The sequence below is a fragment of the Stegodyphus dumicola genome, chromosome 5 (genome assembly GCF_044657685.1).
Source record: "Stegodyphus dumicola isolate Sdum_Otavi_A_Nest chromosome 5, ASM4465768v1".
Lineage (NCBI taxonomy): Eukaryota > Metazoa > Arthropoda > Arachnida > Araneae > Eresidae > Stegodyphus > Stegodyphus dumicola.
The window spans coordinates 103,729,448-103,753,057 of NC_140772.1; the positions used below are offsets into that span (position 1 = coordinate 103,729,448).

General features: G+C 32.3%; 1 protein-coding gene across 5 annotated transcripts in view; it reads left to right on the forward strand.

Annotated features, from left to right (window-relative positions):
* Positions 1-23,610, forward strand: part of LOC118201299 (putative sodium-dependent multivitamin transporter) — a 163,325-nt gene that overhangs the window by 62,726 nt on the left and 76,989 nt on the right. For all 5 annotated transcript variants that reach the window (XR_015041185.1, XR_015041186.1, XM_085816933.1 and 2 more), the window contains exons 2-6: positions 7,480-7,849; positions 7,950-8,015; positions 8,481-8,600; positions 8,845-8,999; positions 9,096-9,236. Coding sequence is in view for 3 of the 5 variants with exons in the window: in XM_085816933.1 (XP_085673059.1) it covers positions 7,505-7,849; positions 7,950-8,015; positions 8,481-8,600; positions 8,845-8,999; positions 9,096-9,236 (827 nt within the window). In the remaining 2 variants the exon portion in view is untranslated. The remainder of the gene's footprint in view (positions 1-7,479; positions 7,850-7,949; positions 8,016-8,480; positions 8,601-8,844; positions 9,000-9,095; positions 9,237-23,610) is intronic.

The window sequence follows — 23,610 nt, forward strand, 5'->3', positions numbered from 1 at the left end:
ATACTAAAATAGATAAATCACAAAATATTGCTGACATGTTTTATTTGAGTTAGCAGAATGTAGGTAAACAGATGATCTAGAGTATGAAATGTTGCCCAGCGTAGTATTAGACATTTAAAAGGACGTGAAAATTGAATTGGTATATGAGAATAATATATATATGAAATTATATAATTTTGGTATGTTATGAACTTTATTTAAATATGTCAAGTATATGGTATAGTTTTTCCCTTTTAATTTAAAAATAACTGAAAAAAATCGTCTTACAAAGCAACAAGCGATTGTGAAAAAATTCGTTTTAAAATTGTGCTGTTTAAATTTATTATATACTTTTATTTGAAAATTTTTGTTGCAAATATATTTTCAGAAAATTTCATCACTAAAGTAAAATAAGCATTGCAATGTTTCTAGCGAATAATATAGTGTCATATTAATTATAAATGTACTTTGGTTTGGTTTATTTGATTATTGCAAAACACACAAGAGTTATGAGGAGGGATGCTTTCCTGGAGGACTTCGGGAAATTGTCTTGTATCCACATTGCACATGGGGAAAACCATGAAATTGTGCAAACAGCCGGTTTGCTTGGAATCAAACTCGGGTTGAACTACCCGTATTCAACAACTTGACCGGGTACTTTTCCGTTTTGCCGCCGCAAGCGATAAAGTCGCCAATAATGGTACAACCGATGCCAAACGGAATATTCTCGCTGGTAACCTTTTACCTCATTTTCAAAACAAGTCGCAGCTTTTTCTTATCAGATTGATTGTTTCTTTCAATACTGACATATAATTACATAAAATTTTTATCAGATAGTTCAGTTTTATGTCTAAGGCCATTTTTGGTAATTAAGTCAATTAGGATGCAATCACAGCGCTTACCCGAAGCCGAAAATATAGAAAAGGTAAAGTCAAGAGTTAAATTCATCAATTCTAATGAGAATGCATTAGCGAAGTAAAGCACTGCTGTTTTCCAAATTTTCTGAGTAAGCTATTCGTACGAATTAAAATATTTCTTGCATTTAAACTTGTGTTCCAAATTAAGATTTAACTTGAAATTAATGTAGATAATTACTGAGAGCATTAGATTTTTGTAGAATAGTTTGCGTGAGATGAGATCGCTTGGGGTCACGTGATATGAACCGGCGAATCAGGATGTTGAACCATGAAAGCATAGTAAATTCTTAAATTAGTGTCTTTTTATAAATGTATTGTCTTTATTTATTGGCTTTTTATAAAATTTTAAGCGATATTAAAATGTTTATGCCTTCAAAATAAAAAATTCTTAGAACTAAAATTTTTTAAATATTTTTTATGTGTATACTGTATGTTGTCGCCAATAAAGTCTGCTTGGCAAGATTTGCGCCGGTGAAACGGAAAAGTACCCTTGAGGGCTTAGCTGCTGGTGGGCTCAAAAGTACTTTGAAATTTTGGATTTTTTTCAGTATTTAATTTATCAAATTCATATCCGAATTAGAATCGCAGTTTACTATCATGCGTTATTAAATCAATCTATAATTGGTGTATGCATTTTATACCTATTTTTTTATTCTTATTTTATATATAAATTTCATTTGCATGTGTACATATACAGTAATCAGATAATATATATATTTCATTGAGTTTTTGGCTATCCAAAATAATGTGTTTTATAATAACTGTAATTTAGGAAATTAAAGAATTGATAAATATTTCATCTTTCAAGCATATTTTTGCTGAAAACTGTTTTTACCTTCATTCACTTTATTTCGCTACAGTCACTGAAAAATCATGTTTCTAAAATATTGTGTTGCATGGAGCTTGGTTATATTGCAGTTTATAAATAACAATTAAGCATATCTAAACAAAATTTATAAATGACAGTAATATTAGATCAGCTAATGGTATGTTATAATTAATGAAAAAATACTGATATAGTAATAAATGTGTAGATCCAGAAAGTTTTTCTGAATGTGACATGAAATATCAGAAATATACCATAGGATACTTTACCATAATCACTATTATATTTATTCTTTAATTTACCTTTTTTTGAAATTAAATATGTACATAAGAATTTTGAAGTCTTTTAAAAATAAAAATATATTGATTTTTAATTCTTCAAAATTTTATAAATTTTTATTTTTTCTAATGAGAACTTTCTTGCTGCTTTAAATGTTGTTATAAAAATATCATCAGAAATAAATATGTAAAATAAATAAAATTAAAAAAATTTGGAAGAAAAACTTTAAATTAAAGTGTTACTGGTATGTGTAATTATTTTCTGAAGCTAAATATTTCATTTTGTTTTTATTATGCAAGTATAGTACCTGCTGCTTATTAAGCTGACCATTTAATCAAATCAGCCACTTATGTTAAAATTTAGAAATAGTATCTCTATTAAAACCATTATTTATTAAACTAATGTCTGCAGCTTGTAAAACTCTGATTGAAAAAACTTATCCTTTAGTGCCAGAATATCAGAATTGTAATTACCAAAACTGTTTATATTTTATTTATTTAACTTGCTTTGCCCTTGAGGTGTTTAGTGTTTCATTAAAACATTGTTTATTACTCTCTTTGCTGGCTAGAAATGTGTCTTTTGAAATTGAATAAATCATTGGAAAAAGCATTTTTTAAAAATTTGTTGCATGATTAATGTTGTACTTATCAAAAATGCCTAAGAGAAAAAGTCTAAAAGAAAGTGATAAATTGTTGAAAGGTCTTGATGTTCTATATAAGTGCAGCCAGAGTTGTATTTCTAGAGCTAATATGCTGAAATGGAAAAGATAAATTTCTATCAATTAATGTAGGGCTTACAACTGGGAATGAGAGAAATGAGATTGCGTCTTGGGAATTGCACTGCGAAAAGGAAAAAGCAAATCATGCAGCTGATAACTGAATAAAATATTTTACCTAGGCTGATAAATGATTGCAAGCCACAAAAAATTTATCATACTGGTCAAACTGGTCTGTGTTACAGATTGTTAAAAAAACACACATTAATATTTCTGCAACAGATGGTTGTTTAAGAAACTGAAGGAATGGATTACTGTGTTATTAAAATGCAATATGGAACTAACAATTAAGGATCTAATTGTGCTTGTTGTCGAAAAAACCTCAGTATTTGAAATGAGTCAAGAATTTATCTTGCTATAACAATAAGAACTCATGTATCATAAGTATTGTTTTTGCTGTTCTCTTCCCCCCTCCAAATGGGACAGCAAAATGAAAAATGAAAAAATAACTTTTCTATTTAGATAACTGGGAAGCATAACCTCTCTGATCTCTTTCTGAGAAATATTAGTGTTTTTTCTTGCAAATACTACTCCTAACATTCATCCCTAAGGCCAAGATATTTGTTTCTACTCTTATACAGTCAAAAGTCATTAATCCGGACTCGTTCGGACTTCGGCGTTTCCGGATTATCGATTTTTCCAGATTATAGGTCATCAGTTTAAATCTGGTAAGGTGCCATGCAGAAATTATAAAATTAAAAATATGAAACCGTAATTTATGAAATAAAGAACAATTATGATCTAAAGGGTATCAAAATTTACAAAAAAAAAAAAAAAAGCTTAATATTTATTTGTTTACTTTAATAAACATTTCTTTCAATGTAAGTTGTTTACGTTGCTTCGTTTTATGTGATAATACTTTCTCTTTAATTCTATAAACAGACATAATTTCTTGTTCAGTTACAAAGTTCCGCTGTTCAAGTCCTATAATTGCTGTGTCGAGAATACCGACTAATTTGTCAAGCGAAATTTTTTCGTTTTCAATAACCTCTATGTCACTTTCTTCACTATTGGAAGTGAATTATAATAATGGGGAATTTGATTTAAATCATATCAAAGACGGAGTACATCGAGATGAAATACTACATTTAGTAAGGAATTATAAGCTAAATAAAATAAAAACATCTGCCCTGAAGATAAGGATAGTGCTGACAGATCAACTTCCAATTCGTTGCGTGCCGCCGCGGCGTTTCTTCCCGCGGTGAGGTGTTTGTAGTTCATAGATTCCTTCGCTGCTTAGATCATGCAATTTGTAGATATTTTTTTAAGTTAAAACATATCGCTGCGTACGTGGAATCTTGTTGAATATTTTTGGTTAGAAACTTTACATTTTTGCTATCTAAATTTTTTGTTTTCATTTCAGATTTTTGACTTAAATTATGTGTTCAAAACGTGGTTTTCGCACATGCAAAAACCACGGTTTGGGAGACATTTTAGGCTTAAAGCTCGAAATGTAGACAAATTTAGATAATAATATAGTACCGTAGAGTTTCTTGCCAAAATTATTTGGAGAGAAATTTGTTGCCAAGCGAGTGCATATATAAGAGTAGTTCCAGATATTTTAAAAGTTTTCAAATGTCATTACAGAAATAAGGTTCAGAAAATAGTAAACAGTATTGAACCTTGTGAAAATGCAATAATTTCGAAGGAGATAACTAAATTGGTATCTCTGGTAGAGGCCATTCATATTATAATCAATACAAGGGTCTCTTAAAACACAGTTAAAAAACTGTTTTAAAAATATGGCATTTATGTAGAAAAAGCTACAGCTAATGTTTCGGACATCGGTGAGAAACGTTACGGAAGCTCATTGTTAGAATTTGTGTCAACTGACATCAGTTTTGAGATATGTTAAAAAAACTGATCATGATATGATAGAACATATTAAAAGAACTTCAAAAATTGACATTGGAGGTAGAAAAAAGTAACCTAGAAGGTGAAGGTTAGAAGAAAGTGATGATATGTTAACATCAATGAAATCTAGAAAAGCACTGCTTATTCTAAGAAAAACTCTTGAACTGTGTAGAGCTAATCTAAAAAGCTACCACTAGTTTTACAAAGTTGACAAACAATTGAAAAACTGTTGGTGAACAAACAAAAAAAAAAAAAAAAAAAACTGAGTCTTTTTTTTTTTTTATCCTTATTTTCAGTATTATCCTTATCCTTGAGCTTTTCATCCATTTAGCCAAACCTCCTTATTATGTAGGTACTTATATTTTCACTGCTATAGAAAAATTACATAAATGTTTATTTTTTAATTTTTCCTGAAGATTTACTTTGTAAAATAATGTAAAAAATTATATATAATTCAATTCTTACATACATTATTTTTTTAAATTCGTAAATTTCTTCATTTATTGAAAGCACACACGGAGAAAGGTAAGTTTTTTTTTCCTACTACCTCAGTAAGTTTCAAAGTCTTAGACACGCAGTGGTTTCACAGTGCGACTACCGCCCACAGAACATTGGGCAAGAGTAGATTTTTTTAAATTCATATATTATTTGTCTCTAAGATCATAATATTCAATTTCTAGAGTTTTTAGTTAAAAAATTATTAAAATAACATCGGGGTTAAAGGGTTAAATGGCTGAGTTTAATAGATGGTGATCTGTGTATTGCAGATAGTGATAACAGTTTAAAACCCATCATAACCATCCATATACAAAAGTTATGGACAGAAAATTAGTTTGTTCAAGTTAAAAATTTCATCAAGTGCATAAATGTAAAATTATTTTTATGAAAAGCTTTTAAAATAAATTTCAAAATTGCATAAACAGTTTAATTTCAGCATCAATTTTTAATTATTATTTTAACTATTAATTATTAAATTAGTGTTTAGTTATTATTTTACAAGATGGGTTTAAAACTGTTATCACTATCTGCAATACACAGATCACCATCTATTAAACTCAGCCATTTAACCCTTTAACCCCGATGTTATTTTAATAATTTTTTTAACTAAAAACTCTAGAAATTGAATATTATGATCCTAGAGACAAATAATATATGAATTAAAAAAATCTACTCTTGCCCATTGTTCTGTGGGTGGTAGTCGCACTGTGAAACCACTGCGCGTCTAAGACTTTGAAACTTACTGAGGTAGTAGGGGAAAAAAACTTACCTTTCTCCGTGTGTGTTTTCAATAAATGAAGAAATTTACGAATTTAAAAAATAATGTATGTAAGAATTGAATTATATATAATTTTTTACATTATTTTACAAAGTAAATCTTCAGGAAAAATTAAAAAATAAACATTTATGTAATTTTTCTATAGCAGTGAAAATATAAGTACCTACATAATAAGGAGGTTTGGCTAAATGGATGAAAAGCTCAAGGATAATACTGAAAATAAGGATAAAAAAAGACTTTTTTTTTTTTTTTAATATCAAAGAAAAAAAATTTTTTTTTTTTTGTGACACTGCTCAAAGCATGTTTTGTCATTTTAGTACATGCATAGACCCACATTGCACGTTTCGCTCATGTATCTTCTTCTATGAGGTTTCACCCTTGTACTACAAAATGTACACTGCCTGGATCTAAATTTCACTGTTATATGTTTAGCGTTATTTAGTTTCTTTTCATCTGGCACATGAAATTTGTTGTTTTTTATGGTAATGGGGGGTGGGTTGTTCTTTTTGGCTTTGGTACGGATCATTCGTTTCCCATTCATATTTATTTTATTCGTATTTCGTCCCAAAATATTCAGAAAATATTTTAAATTTAAGTAAAACTTTACGCGATTTCTATTTTTAATTATAGCAAAGTACATTTACATTAAATTTAAACCACAGGAAATAATTTATAAAATCGCAATACTAGCTTGGGGAGCAAGTGTATTGAGGTCAGAGAAAAATCTCTGGAAAAGAAGACCTTTTTACAGGGCAAGTGCATGTATTGTTTAGTAATAAAATAACTCTGTGGTTTCAAAACCCCTTATCTATATCCGGGTAAAAATAAACATTCTTATTTGAGAAGCAAGCAAATGCCATTGTGAAGAGCAGTGGTTTCAAGGCGCGACCACCGAGCCTCTAGAGCATTGTAAGCATTGTGACACAATGGTCTAGTGGTGCAGTGGTCGCCTCCTGAAACCGCAAAGCAAATCAACACATATAGAGGGTTTTCTTTATATATACAGTTTAATTATTGCTATTTTTTATTGTTTATGATAAAAATCATGATGTGCGATGAATAACTTTTAAAATTTAAAGTTGTTTATATTAATAAAAGGAAGTTATTTTGTTTCATTGAAAACTGATTTTAAAAGGCATCCAATTTGAAGTACTAAGACCTAAAACATGTATGATTCTTCAGTCATTTTGTGTTATTTAGAGGCAAAAGATCAGTAATAAATTGATTTTAACTCAAAAATTTTGGAAAGAAGAGGAGAAAAAAATTCGAAAATTGGTGGTTTCAGGGCGCGACCACCGCGCATCAAAGGGTTAATAAATTCAAACATGTTTGGAATGTCAGTGATTTTACAAGGTGGCTGGCACTCTATAATTTCAAAACTATGATTACTTCACTTTCTCAGTAATCTTTAAAATTTTTCAGTCATTCTGTCATTTATTAGTAGCATTTTGAACAAAGATTCGATTCGCCAAAAATATCAGAACTGTTGTAATGATATTGCAGAATTGTAACAGGTTCTTTTGCCATATTATTTAACAAATAATTTTTTTATTATTTTCTTTTTATCTTTCAGAACTACTGTTGTTGAGGAACTAACCATGGATCCATCAAAGGGCTCTTTTTCAGTTCTTGATTATATGATATTTGCTTTTATGCTAATATTTTCTGCTGGTATTGGTCTTTACTACAGATTCACTGGTGGAAGGCAAAAGACGAACAAAGAATATTTCCTTGCCGATAAAAATATGCCTATCACCCCAGTTGCATTTTCTTTAATGGCCAGCTTCATGTCAGCTATAACTTTACTTGGTGTAGCATCTGAAAACTACATGTATGGTACTCAATTTCTAATCATCAATGTATCTTATATTATTGGTACTCCTATAGCTGCTTTTATTTTTCTTCCTGTATTTTTCCAAATGCAAGCAACTAGTGCTTTTGAGGTAAGATTTATTCATACTTTTAAAACATTAATATTCAATTCTTCAGTGATTTGTAGGTGAATAAAATAATATGATTTTGCTTTATTTTTTCCCTCCACAGTATTTAGAAAAGCGTTTCAACCGAGAAACTCGTCTCTTAGCAAGTTGTGTATTCATCTTGCAAATGGTATAATATATTTGCTGAAATTAGAATATATTTTCTTTTACATTTATAATATTCTATGTTTACTTTATGAAATTTAGCTAGAATGAGATGTCTAAAGTCTGTATATCTTTCCCTGTTATGGTACATAAAATATTTGACTATGTTTACATAATTAATTTTCTGCTGTGCTGCTGTAAACATCTAGTATCTTTTAATGTTTAAATAGGTTTCTTGTGATGTTTAAAGAAAATCAGTTTGATGTTTTAAAATAATGCATGAATTAAAATTATATGTTTAATGTTATTCTAAAAAATATTATTCATTGAAAATTTTTCTTAGTGTTTAATTGGTACTAAAAGGGGGGGGTGAAGAGATTAATTTAAATTAAATTAATTACAAATTTATTAATTTTAATCATTTAATTAAAGTACAGAGTATAACACTTCATTGAAATTTCTGAAATATTTTGACTATTCTCTTTTTCAGGCTTTGTACATGTCCATTGTACTATATGCTCCAGCTTTGACTCTGAGTGCTGTTACAGGTCTTCCTAAATGGATTTCTGTAATATCTATTGGAATCGTTTGTACATTTTATTGTACTGTTGTAAGTAATTTTGTACTGTGTATTATTATTTCATTCAGTAATATTTATGATTTACAATTAATTGAATAAGAGTTTTTGAACTGAATAAAATATTAAGCATTTAAAGAACTGTTTCATACAGAATGCATTCTAGTTATACCATTTCTGGGTTGAAAGGTTTATCGATCAAGTGGTGCTTTTTTATTATAAATCTAATAACCTCCACATGATTTCTTTCAGAAGCTCATGTTATTTATGCCAACAGGGTGGAATCAAAGCAGTTCTTTGGACTGATCTTTTTCAATCATTGTTAATGTTTTCTGCCATTTTTGCTGTAATTGCAAAGGGAACAATTGATGTTGGAGGATTTTCCAAAGTTTGGGAGATTGCTGAGAGAGGAGAAAGAATACAGTTCTTTAAGTATGCATGCAATTTTACTTAAAATTTCATTCAAGTAACTAACTGTATCATATTAAAGTTTTATTTTATTTATGCAGTGCATATGTTTAATTTTAGTTTTGATCCTGATCCAACTATAAGACATACAGTATGGACTCTTGCCATTGGAGGTGTATTTCTTTATACTTCGATATATGGAGTAAATCAAGCCCAAGTACAGCGTCTATTGACTGTTAAAAGTCTGAGAAAATCTCAAATGTTAGTGAGTATTGTTATTTCTGTCCTGTCTTTACATTTTGCTTTATTTGACCTTTTTCATGGAAATTCAGGTTTATGTGATTATTTGTAAAATATTACCATTTTTAATGCTAATTTCTGAATATATTAGTAATATTTTTTCTTGATATAAGAAATGAGAGAAAAGGGAGTTGATGACTGTATCAATAATATTTCTAAAATGCTCCTCTTGCTTTATCTGGACTACTATTCCTTCTAATCTATTTACGGAACATGTAGGTGTCCTGAAAAGAACAGTGAGTCTACTAGACTATGTTCTGTAAATTGCAGAGGGAATTACAAAGAAGCGTTTAATTACCCTTTATTTTCCACACTTAACAGGTGCTCTCGCACTTCAGGATACAAAGACCAACTCCTTGTGGTCTAAACGTAAGAAAATAAGAACTACTAGCTAACTAAATTTAAGAACTAACTTCAAATACTGTACACTATGACCGACACAAAGGCTGGCCTTTCAGATTATTACGTACGTAGAATGCAAACTGCGAAAAACTGCAATACGCCTTAGATATCAAGAGAACTAAACCTCTGGCCTTAAAGGCGATAAACTCGTTTATCATTCTGCCATTTGCAGTAAAGAACAAAAAATTAACTTAGCAAAGTAACATGAAGTTTTACTTATCTTTGTGATATTCGAACATCTGTTTTGCCACCTACTCCTGGAAGGTAGCAAAGACTATGGTGTGGTTTACCCGTCGTCTCGTTTGGGGCTGACCCTCAGTCTCCTCCCCATTCAATTTTTTTTTTTTTGATGTTCTTGTTGACCCTTGAAAAGCTTTTTCTTATCCGCTGGTTGCTTGATGGGTGCTGTCCTTTGAGTAGTCAGGACATCTCTTGTTGGTTGTTGCCGGGTTCTGCTTGCTCATTGTTCAAATTTTCCTTGCTGCCTTGAGTCTGCAACTGGCTTTCCTGGGTCGATTCGTGGAAACTTGTTGCATAGAATCCTTTCCGATGATTCTCCGTGTCTTTTCTCACAGATGCCATGACTGCGGCCATTTCTTCTTGATTGCTTTGTATTTCTAGCATTTCTCTTTTCTTCCTGTTGGAGCTGGTTGTGCCTTCTCTTTTCTGGTCAGGGAAGTATCTTGCTCTTCTTGCTCCCTTCGGTTTTCCATCGGGAAGGGAGCTTTTCTTTTCTTACCTCTATCTTTACTTGTGGCTGACTCTGGCAGTCGTTGTTGTCGTGCCATGTCATGAGATGGTGCGTGCTGTGCCGAATCCTGCAAAAGATCTTGAAAAATTTTCATTTTATTTCGATTGTAATATGGTTTAATTTGGTTGATATTTGCAGTAATTTTCTCACCATTCTTGGTTCTTAAGACCACTACAGCGTGGGTTACTTTTTCAATAACATATGGCCCTTCAGACTGTGGGCAAAATTTGACTACTTTATCTTCTGGTGCTGAAGAAAGTGAATGTTTTATCTTTAACACTTCATTCCCCACATTGTAAGTCACTTTCCATTTTTTCTTGTCCTAGTACAGTTTTTGTTTTTTCTGTGATACTTCAGTGTTTTCCTTTGCTTCATTAATTAACTTTTGTATATCTGCCGTTTGAAATTCAGAGGCTCCTTTTTGTACATAAAACAGCTTGTCTAATGGAGTTATAATTTTCCTGCCTTAAGATAACTCTGCAGGTATTTTTCCCATCGTGTCATGTTTTGCAGTCCTCAGAGCAAAAGCTAATTCATTGACGGGGTTTTCCCATCTTTTATGAAAATTTTTAACATAACTATGAATAACGTGTTTCTATTGACCTATTCCGCTATATTTAATTGTGGCCAATACAGCACCATTTTTAAATGGCGTATGCCCAGTTTTTCACACGTCTTCAAAAATATTACTAATAAACTGGAGGCCATTATCCAGTATAACTTTTAAGGTTTTCCCCCACTTTAAAATATGTTTATTTAAAATAGAATCAGTAACTAATTTCATGGAGGCTCATTTTAGGGGAACAACTTCCGTCCACTTACTAAAATTGTTGACCTTAACAAGGAGATATACCGTCTTTTATTTAACTCACTTTTTAGGAAAGGGCCCAATAAATCGCCACCTATTATTTCATTTGGAAATTGTGATTTGATGCACCTGTACTGCTAATAGAACTGCAAGTGCCTCTCTCTCAGTGGCAGAATAATTACTTTGAGTATCATTTAAAGTATGGCTAAAAATTGCTAAGGGCTGCTTATTTTGGAAAAGCACCGCCCCAACAGCATAATCCCATGCGTCTTAACGCAATTTCCAAATTTTCATCATTTTCTGGAAATTTCAAAACGCGGGCTTGTTAACGCATGTTTTAATTTTTCAAAAGCAATGTTTGCTTCAGCCGTTCAGGTGAATCTAGCTTGTTTTAATTTTAATATTAATAGCGTTTAGGCAATAGTAACAAAAACCTTTATGAAGGACCTATGGTATCAGCAGAGTCTTAAAAAGGAAGATAGTTTTTTCACAGTATTTAGCAGCGGATAGTTTTGAATCGCAATTATTTTTGATTTATCTGTTTCAGTTCCTTTTTGAGAAATTTTATACCCTAAGTAAAGTAATTCTGTGGCTGCCAATTTGCACTTATCAAACATTAACTTTTAGACCGTACTTTTAGACTTATCAACATTAACTTTTATAACACTGATTTAATAACAAAAACACCTCCTTTAAATCTTTTATATGTTGATCCAAATTATAATAATGTCGTATAAGTCGATAAATGTGCTTTTCAATTGGATGGGTCTTAGTACAATGTCCATACAGCGTTGAAATGTTTGCTGGTGCCCCTGAAAGGTAAATGGCATACACAAAAATGCATAAGTGCCAGACTTAGTTATAAATGTGGTGTTTGGTACATCTTCAGGTTTTTATGTTAAATCATAAAATATTCAGGTGTTAAATCTAATGTAGTCGTATATCTAGTGGAAGTTATACAGTAGAAAGTCTGTAATCCAGAATGATCTATAATCCGCACCTCAAAGCCACAAACGTTTTTCTGTACGCTTGACGCATGCGCGTTAATGCACGTTTATGCATGCACATTAGGAGGATGTGTCTCCAGATACGTTAAAACATGCTTGGCATAATTTATGGCCAGCTAACATATTTCATGGTGAGGACGATGAAGATGATAGCCGCAAATTTGAAGGTTTTTGGACATTGCAAACTAAAGGTGAAATTTTCCAGTTATTGAATTTTGTAAAGAAATGTGGAGAAACGCAATAAATGAAGATGATACAACGGAAGTTTTTCATTGCGACGACAATGCCCCAATTAACGGAAGGCGAAATCTGTAGTATGGTTCTAGATCCAGAAAATACCACTTCTGATAGTGAAGAAAGTGACAGAGTGGTTATCGAAAATGAAAAAATTTCGATTGACAAGTTAGTCAGTATTCAATTACAGGACTTGAACAGTGGAACTTTGTATCTGAACACGAAATTATGCCTGTTTATAGAAGAAGCAACTTAAACAACTTACATTGAAATAAATGTTTAATAAAGTAAGCAAATAAATATTAAGCTTTTTTTTTTTTTTTTTTTTTATAAATTTTGATACCCTTTAGATTATAGTTGCTCTTTATTTCATAAATTACGGTTTCATATTTTTAATTGTATAATTTCTGCATGCCATTTTACCAGATTTAAATTGATGATCTATAATCCGGAAAAAACCCTAATTCGGATTCGTTGAAGTCCCAACGAGTCCGGATTACAGACTTTGTACTGTATTTCTCAAGATTTCCTCAATAATGTGTAATGGGTACACTGGATACTCTGTGACACTATTCAATTTATGATATTCTATTGTAAAACGCCACCTTTTTTGGGTGTGTAACTTGATACTCATTATTTTTCTTACATAGAACAACCAGGCTGGCATAACTACTTGAAATTGGGGTTATTATTTTTTATTTAGCATATCCTTGATGTACTACTCTATAATTTTCTCTTTAGGTTTGTCATACCGATAAGGCTTATGCCTAACTGGTTGTGAATCTCCGGTATCTATCTCATAGTCATTAGCTGTGTAAATCCCGGAACATCACTGAGTAAGGTAGAAAATTCATGTACCACTTGGCATAGTTTTTCTTGCTCTTCGGCTGGCAGGTGTTGAAGATTTAATGTGAGGTGCTCCGTTTTTACTTTTGGGACTTTCTTGGACAGCTTGAGAGATCCTTGACTGAAATCCAGTGTTGCTTTGGATGCTGAAAGAAAATCTTTCCCTAAAATAATACATGCTTGAAGATTTCTTACAATATAAAATATTATTTTTACCTGCTCGTTCTTAATCCAGATATACAATGACACTTTACTTAAACATTTACATCTTTCCCCCTGGGCAGCTATCACCGTCGTATCCTCTGAACTGTAGATTCTATATCTACGAAAATACTTCTTTAAAAAAAGTCTTCTGCCACGAAGCTACACTGAGCCCCTGTATCCAGGAGGGCAGTAGCTGGGATATTGTTAACTAGAACTTCAATCTTCAGAAGAACTAAATTTTTCTCAATGACTATATTGAGCTTGATGATAGAGGGATTTTCTTGGCCTTCGGATTTCCGCACCCTCCTGTCAGCAAAAATCTGTTTCAGTTTAAATCTTCTTTCTTCTTTTCTGGGCCTTCCTTCTTTTTCCACTACGTTTGATGGTTGTTTTTGGGTATTCAGGTTTCTTTGACCGCTGATTCGACTTACTTCCATATCCGTGATCTTGCCTTCGCTGTGGCCTTGGCGCACCAAATTGGCTACGTTGCTCGTACTGGGATCTTCTTTCGTTGTCCACGTTCTTCTGCTTTCAAACTGGATTGCGAGCTCGAATAACTTTTCCAACGTCGTAGGATTCCTTAATTCGATAAATTCTTGTACCTGGGGAAGTAACCTAGGCAAAATCACCTGGATTATTTCAGGATCTGGCCGTCTTCCATACAAGTGTTTAAACACTTGCATTTTCCTTAAAATAAAACTTGAGAGGTCCTCAATTCTTTGCTGGTATATACTGAGGAGTTCCACCTTCAATTTCACTTGATTTCTTACTACTGGGAAGGCCTTTACCAAGGCGGTCTTGAAATTTTCGTAATTATACGTGAGACTTCCTGGTTGACCCAAGAGATTTTTTCCGATGAACTTGAACTAATTAAGCGCTTGACCTTTCAAAGTGCTAGTAGCCAAAGTCACTTTTTGTAACTCATGGACTGGATACAACATGAAATGGGCATCTAATTTCTCCAAAATGTTATTCATTGGTGAATCCCCATCAAAGCTTGCCACTGCCTTCGTTGTCACCCACATGGTTTGGACGATATACCCAAATCCTTCTAGGCTGGTGGCTGACAATTCTGGATTCTTAGCCGATGCTGCAGACACCTCAAATATTTCTTGAAACTCAGCCATGCATCTTCTTCTTTGGGTGCCACCATCAGGACTACTATTCCTTCTAATCTGTTTAGGGAATATGTAGGTGTCCTGAAAAGAAGAGTGAGTCTACTGGAGACTATGTTTTGTAAATTGCAGAAGGAATAACAAAGATGAGAAGGAGTTAGTAAATTTCAGAAGGAATAACAAAGATGAGAAGGAGTTAGTAAATTGCAGAAGGAATAACAAAGATGAGAATAGTTTAACCCTTTATTTTCCACACTTAACAGGTGCTCTTGCACTTCAGGATACAAAGACCAACCCCTTGTGGTCTGAACGTAAGAAAATAAGAACTACTAGCTAACTAAATTTAAGAGCTAACTTTGAATACTCTACACTGATGACTGACACTAAGATTGGCCTTTCAGATTATTATGTGTGTAGAATACAAACTGCGTAAAACTACAATACGTCTTGGATATCAAGAGGACTAAACCTTTGGCCTTAAAGGCGGACTGCAACTGACTGAAAGCACGCTTGAAATAAAGTGGCAAGAAGGCTCACTCTCTCTCCTTCTATCTCTGTTCTCAGTGAAAAGCCACAACTTAAATTCTTGAGCGTTAGCAAGCACAATTTGCATAAACAAATTAGTGCATTTATTCTGGCTTTAAGTGGAAAATAAGAGAGGACAGTAAAGTTTTAAAATAAAATAACCATTAGTAAAACTTAAGATCCTTATAGCTTTATACCTGGAAATTTTTTGTTTTAATACAATTATAAATTATTACGAATTATTAGTTTTTATATATATATATGTCCTGGTCAGTTAGGGGAGGTTTAGGCTAAAGGCAAGAAGTGCCAAATTCTTATTCAAATGACCCATTTTATAAAACTTAAGTTTGTTTAATCCTGTTTTTCTTTAAACTGTTGATGGGCCCTAAATAACAAAATGGAAGAAAGTGGTACTTTTTGAGTGCTTTGTATCATATTTTCTTAGCAACAAAAATTCCCTTGCCCTTATTCACATTTACTTCAGTTTTCCATGTGTTTTTTCATGGCTTCACTTGTTTTTATTTCTGTTCATTCATATTTTTCACGCTCCTTTTTCTGCAGTTTCTCAGTTAAGCATTTAGTATTGATGATAAGACATTAAATGCAATTTAAAGAATTTGCTGTGGATGGAATCAGAAGCTATAGCCGTCCTTCAGGATTTTGATAACCTTCCTGAGGCAGAATGTGCAGAAATGGCCAGGCTATCAAGTTAAGTTTAGGTAAGAAAAATATGTGGCAATGTAGCTTATCGACAGAAATCTGCTCTTTATGTTAAGAATTGATTGAGGGTAGTAAAATACTCTTTACAATCAAATTATGGTTCATCAAAAGTTGGTGTTTTGATATGTCTATCAAATACTACAAAAGAGGGTCGATATATTATTAGAAATGACAGTTCATTGATGCAATTATCTTTATGAAACTGCAGAACCACAGAAATAAAAGGATATTTAAAGGTGATGAAAATGTATCTTATATCTCCCAAAATATCACTAAGAAAATGTGGCTAGTGATAAACAAGAAGTATCACAAAAACTTGTAGTTTTTAGTAAATTTATTATTTATTGCTTTCTTTCATTAAAATTGTAGCTGTGATGACATGGTGCATGTACACAAAAAAAGAACTTCTTTACCTTCAAAATTAAAGCAATACATTGCTTATCATAACACAAAATAAGCTGTTTAAAAGAAACATAAATTTCTTTTTATTATTTTGCAATGTTTTATTAATCTTAATACCATAATTAATAAAGAATAGCCTTGCTACCTAATATGATGCAGCTGTGCCGTAGAATAATTTGCTTTTGTATTTTATCATCTGCTTGAAAATAAAACTAATGATACAGATAAGATAGATTCTGTAGGAATGTAAGAGTCATATTTTTTGGTGGGTTTTATTTGAATGATAAAGTGCTTTTTAAGAATAATTTTTATACATTTTTATTGATACCATTTTACATTAAAGAAATATATTGAAAAAAGCATGTTTAAGAATAAGTTCAAAATAACAAAGATAAGCGTACTTATAATATCACTTATTTATTGTACATAACACTTTGAAATAAAAGAAATGCCGTCCGCGTGACAGCATAGCATTAATGCACACTTCACTCTAAAGCACTGTAGCAATAATAATAATAATAAAAAAGGAATAGAACATATAAATCACATATTTTGAAAGGTATTCATTACCATAGCAACCATAATTGAATCATTAGGCCGTAGCGCCATCTATTGTTGTAAAGATACACAAGACACACTAGAACTTTGTTTGGAAACAAAAAGTACTAAACATAGCCCCCGACCTTTAAGCCTTCTAAGGGTTCCAAAAAAAAAAAATAGTTAAAGCATACATAATAACATTAACAGAAAATTAATTGAAAATATAACTAAAATTAAAGTTAAAAGATATGAGAAAAGTTCATAGTGCGTATTAGTCATGATTGGGGATAAGACGCGATTTAGTAACAGCTCGTTTGAAATCACCAGCAGCTGTATGGACTGTAGCCACTCGAACTTTTTTATCCATGCCTGGATGAATTATAGCAATTTTTCCAATTTTCCATTGGTTTGGAGGCAGTTGTTCGTTTTTGAATAGAACTAAGTCACCACATTTTAGATTTGGAGATGCACAAAACCACTTAATAAGACATTAAATGCAATTTAAAGAATTTGCTGTGGATGGAATCAGAGCTATAGCCGTCCTTCAGGATTTTGATAACCTTCCTGAGGCACAACGTGCAGAAATGGCCATTCTATCAAATTAAGTTTAGGTAAGAAAAATATGTGGCAATGTAGCTTATCGACAGAAATCTGCTCTTTATGTTAAGAATTGAATAAGGATAATAGAATACTCTTTACAACCGAATTATGGTTAATTATGGTTCAACCGAATACGTTGTTGAAGGGTTTTTAAATATTCTGCACACCATCATTTCCAAAAATGTAGCACAGTCTGTTGAACTAGAGACCAATGTTTAAGTCTTGAAGATTTAACATCATTCAAGTCAGATTCAGGAATGGCAAGCAAAGGGGATCTAATCAGAAAATGACCTGGAGTCAATGCACTAAAGTTGTTTAAATTACTAGACAGTGCACATAGAGGACAGGAATTCATACATGTTTCCACTTGTGTAAGCACTGTTAAAAATTCCTTGTAAGTGTGGATCTTAATACTCGTTTAATATGAAATTTCATGGACTTCACATTAGATTTTCACAAGCCACAGAAGTGAGGAGATATTGGAAGATTGAAGTTAGTAGCACAGTCACTCAAAATTTCAGATGGTTTACCTCATCGGACGATAAATCTTTTTAAAGCTGCTAAAAATGTTCAAGTTGATAGATCACTGACTAACTCCAAGTGTACAGCTTTTGTTGAGAAACACACAAAAATGGATATGTAACACTTGAAAGTTTTAGCTCTTCTACCACTTTGGGACTTAATTGAATATGGGCCAGCGTGATCAACACCGGTGCCTGTAAAAGGTCTTGATGGTTGAATTCTGGGCGAGGGTAAATCACCCATTATCTGGGTCACAGTCTTGTCTCGATTTCTAATACAAGGAATACATCTGTGAATTATCTTTCTCACTACACTTCTCACCGAAGGAATCCAAAACTGCATTTGCTAAGTGCTTATCAATAACTCTTGATTAGCATGCAAATAATTGACATGTAATGAGATACGATGAGATTAGTGACATGTCCTTCTTTTGGAAGCAAAATAGGATGTTTGCTATTAAGCAATCACCTACTTGAATGACACCTTCATCATCAAGGAAGGAAGTTAATTGTATTACTCAACTGCTCACACTTCTTAATTCTCTTGATGTTTTTAAACAAGAGAGCTCTTGAAAATAAGATTCTTAGACATTTTTTATTACTGTTTTTGTAGCTAATTGAAGCTCATCATTTGTCAGAAAAACTCTCAATCTATTTTCGGAGGAGTTTTGACTGTTGTAAATGAATATTAGGCCTAAAACAACTGTACGACGTAATTTTGTCCAAGATGAATACTGTTTAAAAATGTCATTTTCTTTTACTGTACAAGATGCTGAAATGCACATTTTTCTCTCTTCTCTACGAACTCCTTCATAATCTACATCAGTACAGAGATGTTTGCTCTCAGGACATGTTTCAAAATCTTGGTAATATAACCAAGTAGGTCCCATGAACCATCGTTCATAATTCAGAAATTTGGCTGGCTCTTGTACTTGAATCAGCTGGGTTCAGCTTTCCATTGATATGGTTCCACCTTACATTAGGAATTGTGTTCTGTGTGTTCTGTATTTTGGCAATGCAGTTTGCACAAAGGGAACTCAACGGTAGGGTTCTGCAGAAATACAGGACAGTAAAACAGTTGAATCTGTCCAGACCAAAACATTACGTATAGGAAACTCTAAATGTTCTAAGCTTGATTTAAGTAAATTCATTAACAAAACTGAGGCGCACAACTCTAAACGTGGTAGTGATTGCACCTTCAGAGGGGCGACTCTCGTTTTTGATGTTAAGAGTGAGACTTTGATGTCCAAATTACGTGATACTGAACGCAAATAAATTGCTGCATAGTAGCCTTTCTTGGAGGCATCACAAAATGCACAATTATCAATATTGTTTACATCAGGAATCAAAATAAATTTCGGTATTTTTAATTGTTGAATAAGATGTAAATCATTTTGGAAACTCTTCCATTTGTTAGCAATCTTATCACTAACAGGTTTATCCCATGATAAATGGAGTTTCCACATGTCTTGTATCAAGATTTTCATACATAAGTAACACAAGGAACAAGCCAACCCAATGGGCCAAATATTTTCACTAAACCAGAAAGGATATCTCTTTTAGTGTATTTAAACTTTTCTCCAGAAATGGACTCGGAAAAGTTAAAGTAGTCTTCAGGGGAGGAGAGGTCCAATTAATTCCTAAAACTTTGATTGAGCTATCGTCTTGAATTTTCATTGCTTCAGAATCATTTCTCAACTCCTTAGGTATATTCTCTAACACTGACAAGTCATTGAATGACCATTTACGCAGAAGAAATCCTCCATGTCCTAACATTTGCAAGAGTTGATTTTCTAGATTTTTACACTCTTCAATGTTTTGAGCACCTACCAAACAATCGTCTACAAAAAGGTTTTGAAGTACAGCCTTCGAAGCTAAAGCTTAGTTATTCTGCTCATCGTAGGCAAGTTGGTATAAAGCACGAGTAGCCAAATATGGAGTGGAGGCAGTGCCATATGTGACAGTATATGTCGAAATTATTGAATAGGATCACTTATAAGGTAAAATTATTGAATAGGATCACTTGGATTGTCCCGCCAAAATATCCTTTGAAAGTCTGTATGTTCTTCATTAACTAGAATTTGTCTAAACATTTTCATGATATCAGCTGTAACAACTACTGGGTAACATCTTAATTTGATCAAAACTGGAAATAGCTCTTGTTATATTCTAGTACCTGTAATCAGTATGTCGTTAAGAGATAGTCCTGATGAAGACTTACTAGTAGCATTAAACACCACATGCATTTGCTTGTAGAGCTAGATTCCTTAATTACTGCATGATATCCCGTGTAGTATGCCTGACTTGGGGACTCTGAGCTACGAACTGGTTCCATGTGTCTGAGATCCAAGTATTCCTTCAGGAATTTTTTATACATCTCATATGTATCAGGAGATCTTAGGAGATTTCTCTCTAAAGATTTAAATCTTTGTAAAGCAATATCTGTATAATTTCCCAGCCTTTTTGAAGGGTTATCTTTAAATGGAAGTTTCACTGTGCAACGACCATTTTCATCACAGAAGTGTGTTGTTATAAAGAATTCTTCACATTCTTGATCTTCACTAGAGATGCGTTTAACTTCAGGAATGGAGTCTAAAGACCAAAATCTTTCAACTAATTCATTTTTATTCAACTAAAGATTATTCACTGTACAGTGCAAAGTCTGTAATCTGGACTTTGGCGATTCCAGATTAGGTTTCTTTCCATATTATAGATCATCAATTTAAATCTGGTAAGATGGCATGCAGAAATTACACAATTAGAAATATGAAACCGTAATTTATGAAATAAAGAGCAATTATGATTTAAAGAGTATCAAAATTTACAAAAAAAAAAAAAAAAAAAAAAAAAAAAGCTTAATATTTATTTGTTTACTTTATTAAACATTTCTTTCAACGTGAGTTGTTTAAGTTGCTTTGTTTTTTGTGCTAATACTTTCTCTTTAATTCTATAAACAGACATAATTTCATGTTCAGTTACAAAGTTCCACTGTACAAGTCCTACAATTCCACTGTTCAAGTCCTGTGTTGAGAATACCGACCCATTCAATCATAACTTTGTCACTTTTAACATAATGGACTTTTTTTCTGTTATTCATTACAAGTGGGGTGTCAGAATCCTCAAAAAGTTCCTTTTTCTTTTTCCTTATGTCATATACAGTTGACTTTCCAATGTCATACTCTTCGTATAATTTTGAGACGGATATGCCTTTATCCATTTTTTGCAGCAATTCCGCTTTTTGTTTGATGGACATCGAAATATGTTTTCGCTTTGTAGATCCTTTGGCAGCTCCAGAATCGGAAACTCTTTTTAACATAATCGAAAGTTCAAGCTTAATTTTTATAAAATTGCTCTAACAGTCTTCAAAAAAAAAAAAAAAAAAAAAATCTCATGTGTACACCACATGATTTCCTTGTACGGAATATTAAATTATATGCATTTTTTCTTGCATTTCATTTAAACTTATTGGATTGAATTAAATCTACTTTGCCGACAGAGCATAAACCACAATAGAATAAATGTATTCTTTAAAATTCACTCTAGTATTTGTTAATCATAGCGACACTCTGGCGCTAGATTCACTTAACAGTATTATATTTCGTTCATATTATAACTCATAATGCACAAAATGTATATCATTTAAAGAATAGAATTATCTAATCGTTGCCACATGTTCTATTCAAATACTATAATAAAGCTAGAATGATGTATAAAAGAAATTAAGCAAACAAAACAAAAATGAAACAGTTTTTCACAGACGATTGAGTATTTCTCATTCAATTAATTCAGTTCTCACTTCGCGAGAAGGCAAAAATACATAAAAACTTAAAATATCTATATTAAAAATTATGAAGTAAATCGTAAACACTTATTTCCTCAAAAAAATTCCAGAAAGGATTAAGCATGATTTAATTGGCAATAATAAATGAAGGCGTTATCTTTGTTGTTGGGAAGCTAAGTTTCTCTAGATTGGGAACAAATCCACTAGTCTGCTGTTTCAAATGTAAACAATCAATGGCCATCATAAAAAAAGGCTTAGCGGCACTTAAAGAACTTTAAAATTGTTGATAATTCTAAAAATATTTCATACAGATTTATTAAAGGCATAAAAACCTTAACGGGAAGATAAAAACAACATAATTCAATCATTTTTAGAGCAAAAAATGTACAATTTACAAACATATAAGAGTAAAGAAACTGAGTTCACTGAGCGGGGTAACAGAGTGGATATAAATATATTTATATTTATATACGTTGGGTGTGGCTGATTGCAACCAAAATACGAGGTGCACATCTACATGTTATAGCAGTCCTATATACAAAATTTCAACATTCTGAGGCTACTTGTTTTTGAGTTATGCGAGATACGTATGTATGTACGCAAGTACGTACATACGTTCGTACAGACTCCATGAAAAATTCTCTTCAGAATTCATTTTAAAGCAGTTTTATAATTTTTTTGGAGGAAACGATTCTTTTATTCTGTCCTTACGTACAGATATCATGCAAAAACATCGTTAAATTGCATTCGATAGCAGTCAAAATGGATATTTTCGTTGAAATATGCTGCCTGAAACTTTTCGCGATTACAATACTTCTTTTTTACTTCATACAAGGAAGTAATAATAAGCCGGATCCAATTAGAAGATTGAGGAAAGATGCAATCTGCAACATTAACTGAAATGCCTTCAAATCAGTAAAGATAATTTTAGCCTAGCTTATACAGTCTGTTATGCATTAAGCGCACATGTGTAAAGCATACAAAAAAAAGGGTTGTGGCTTTGGGGTCTGGATTATGGATCATTCTGAATAATAGACGTCTGTATTACAGACTTTGTACTGCATAAGGGGTAGTTAGATTTGAATCATTAGTAATAGTGTTCCAGGATATGATCCAACTCAACTGAAAACAAATAGCAAAAGGTAATGATCGTCCTCTCTTTATGATGTCTCATTTAAGCATAGTAAAAAATACATTTGCACCTAACAAAATATCAATAGGTTTTTCTTTCATTGAACATAGGATCAGCTAAGACTAGATCATCAAAATGATTCGCAATTTTAGTAGGAAGCGATATGTTAGGCACATCTGAAGTTATGATTGGAATCACGAGTGCATATGTTCAAAATTTGGAGTTTGACTCAAAGAGTGGGGTAAAGATCAATTCCACTTCTCCACTTGTTACAGTGTTGAATGAACCAAGGCCCGACACTTAAATTTTGTTAAGTTTACCTAACTTTAGTTTTCTAACACACTCTTCACCTATGAAGCTGTCTTCACTGCCATAGTCTAGTAAAGCCCTGCAAGGGATGGCTTTACCATTGGAATCACTAACTTTAATCGCATAAGTACAGAGTAATAGACGTTTTGCTTCACCTTTAGAATAATTAAATTGTCCTGTACATGTTGTGGCATTTGTAATGACTTCATTCTTTGGTAAGAACACTTCAGCATGGGGGGAGAGTGAGGATGTTTGTTTGGGTTTCTCATTTTCACTAGTTTTAGGATTTCGATCAAAATGAAGAACAGTATGATGAGGCAACTTACACGTAATACATTTATGTTAACTATGACAATTTTTCACTAAATGAGGCTGAGTAGATAAACAATTAAAACAAAGTTTGTGTTTCTTAACAAATTTGATTCTTTTTTTGGACAC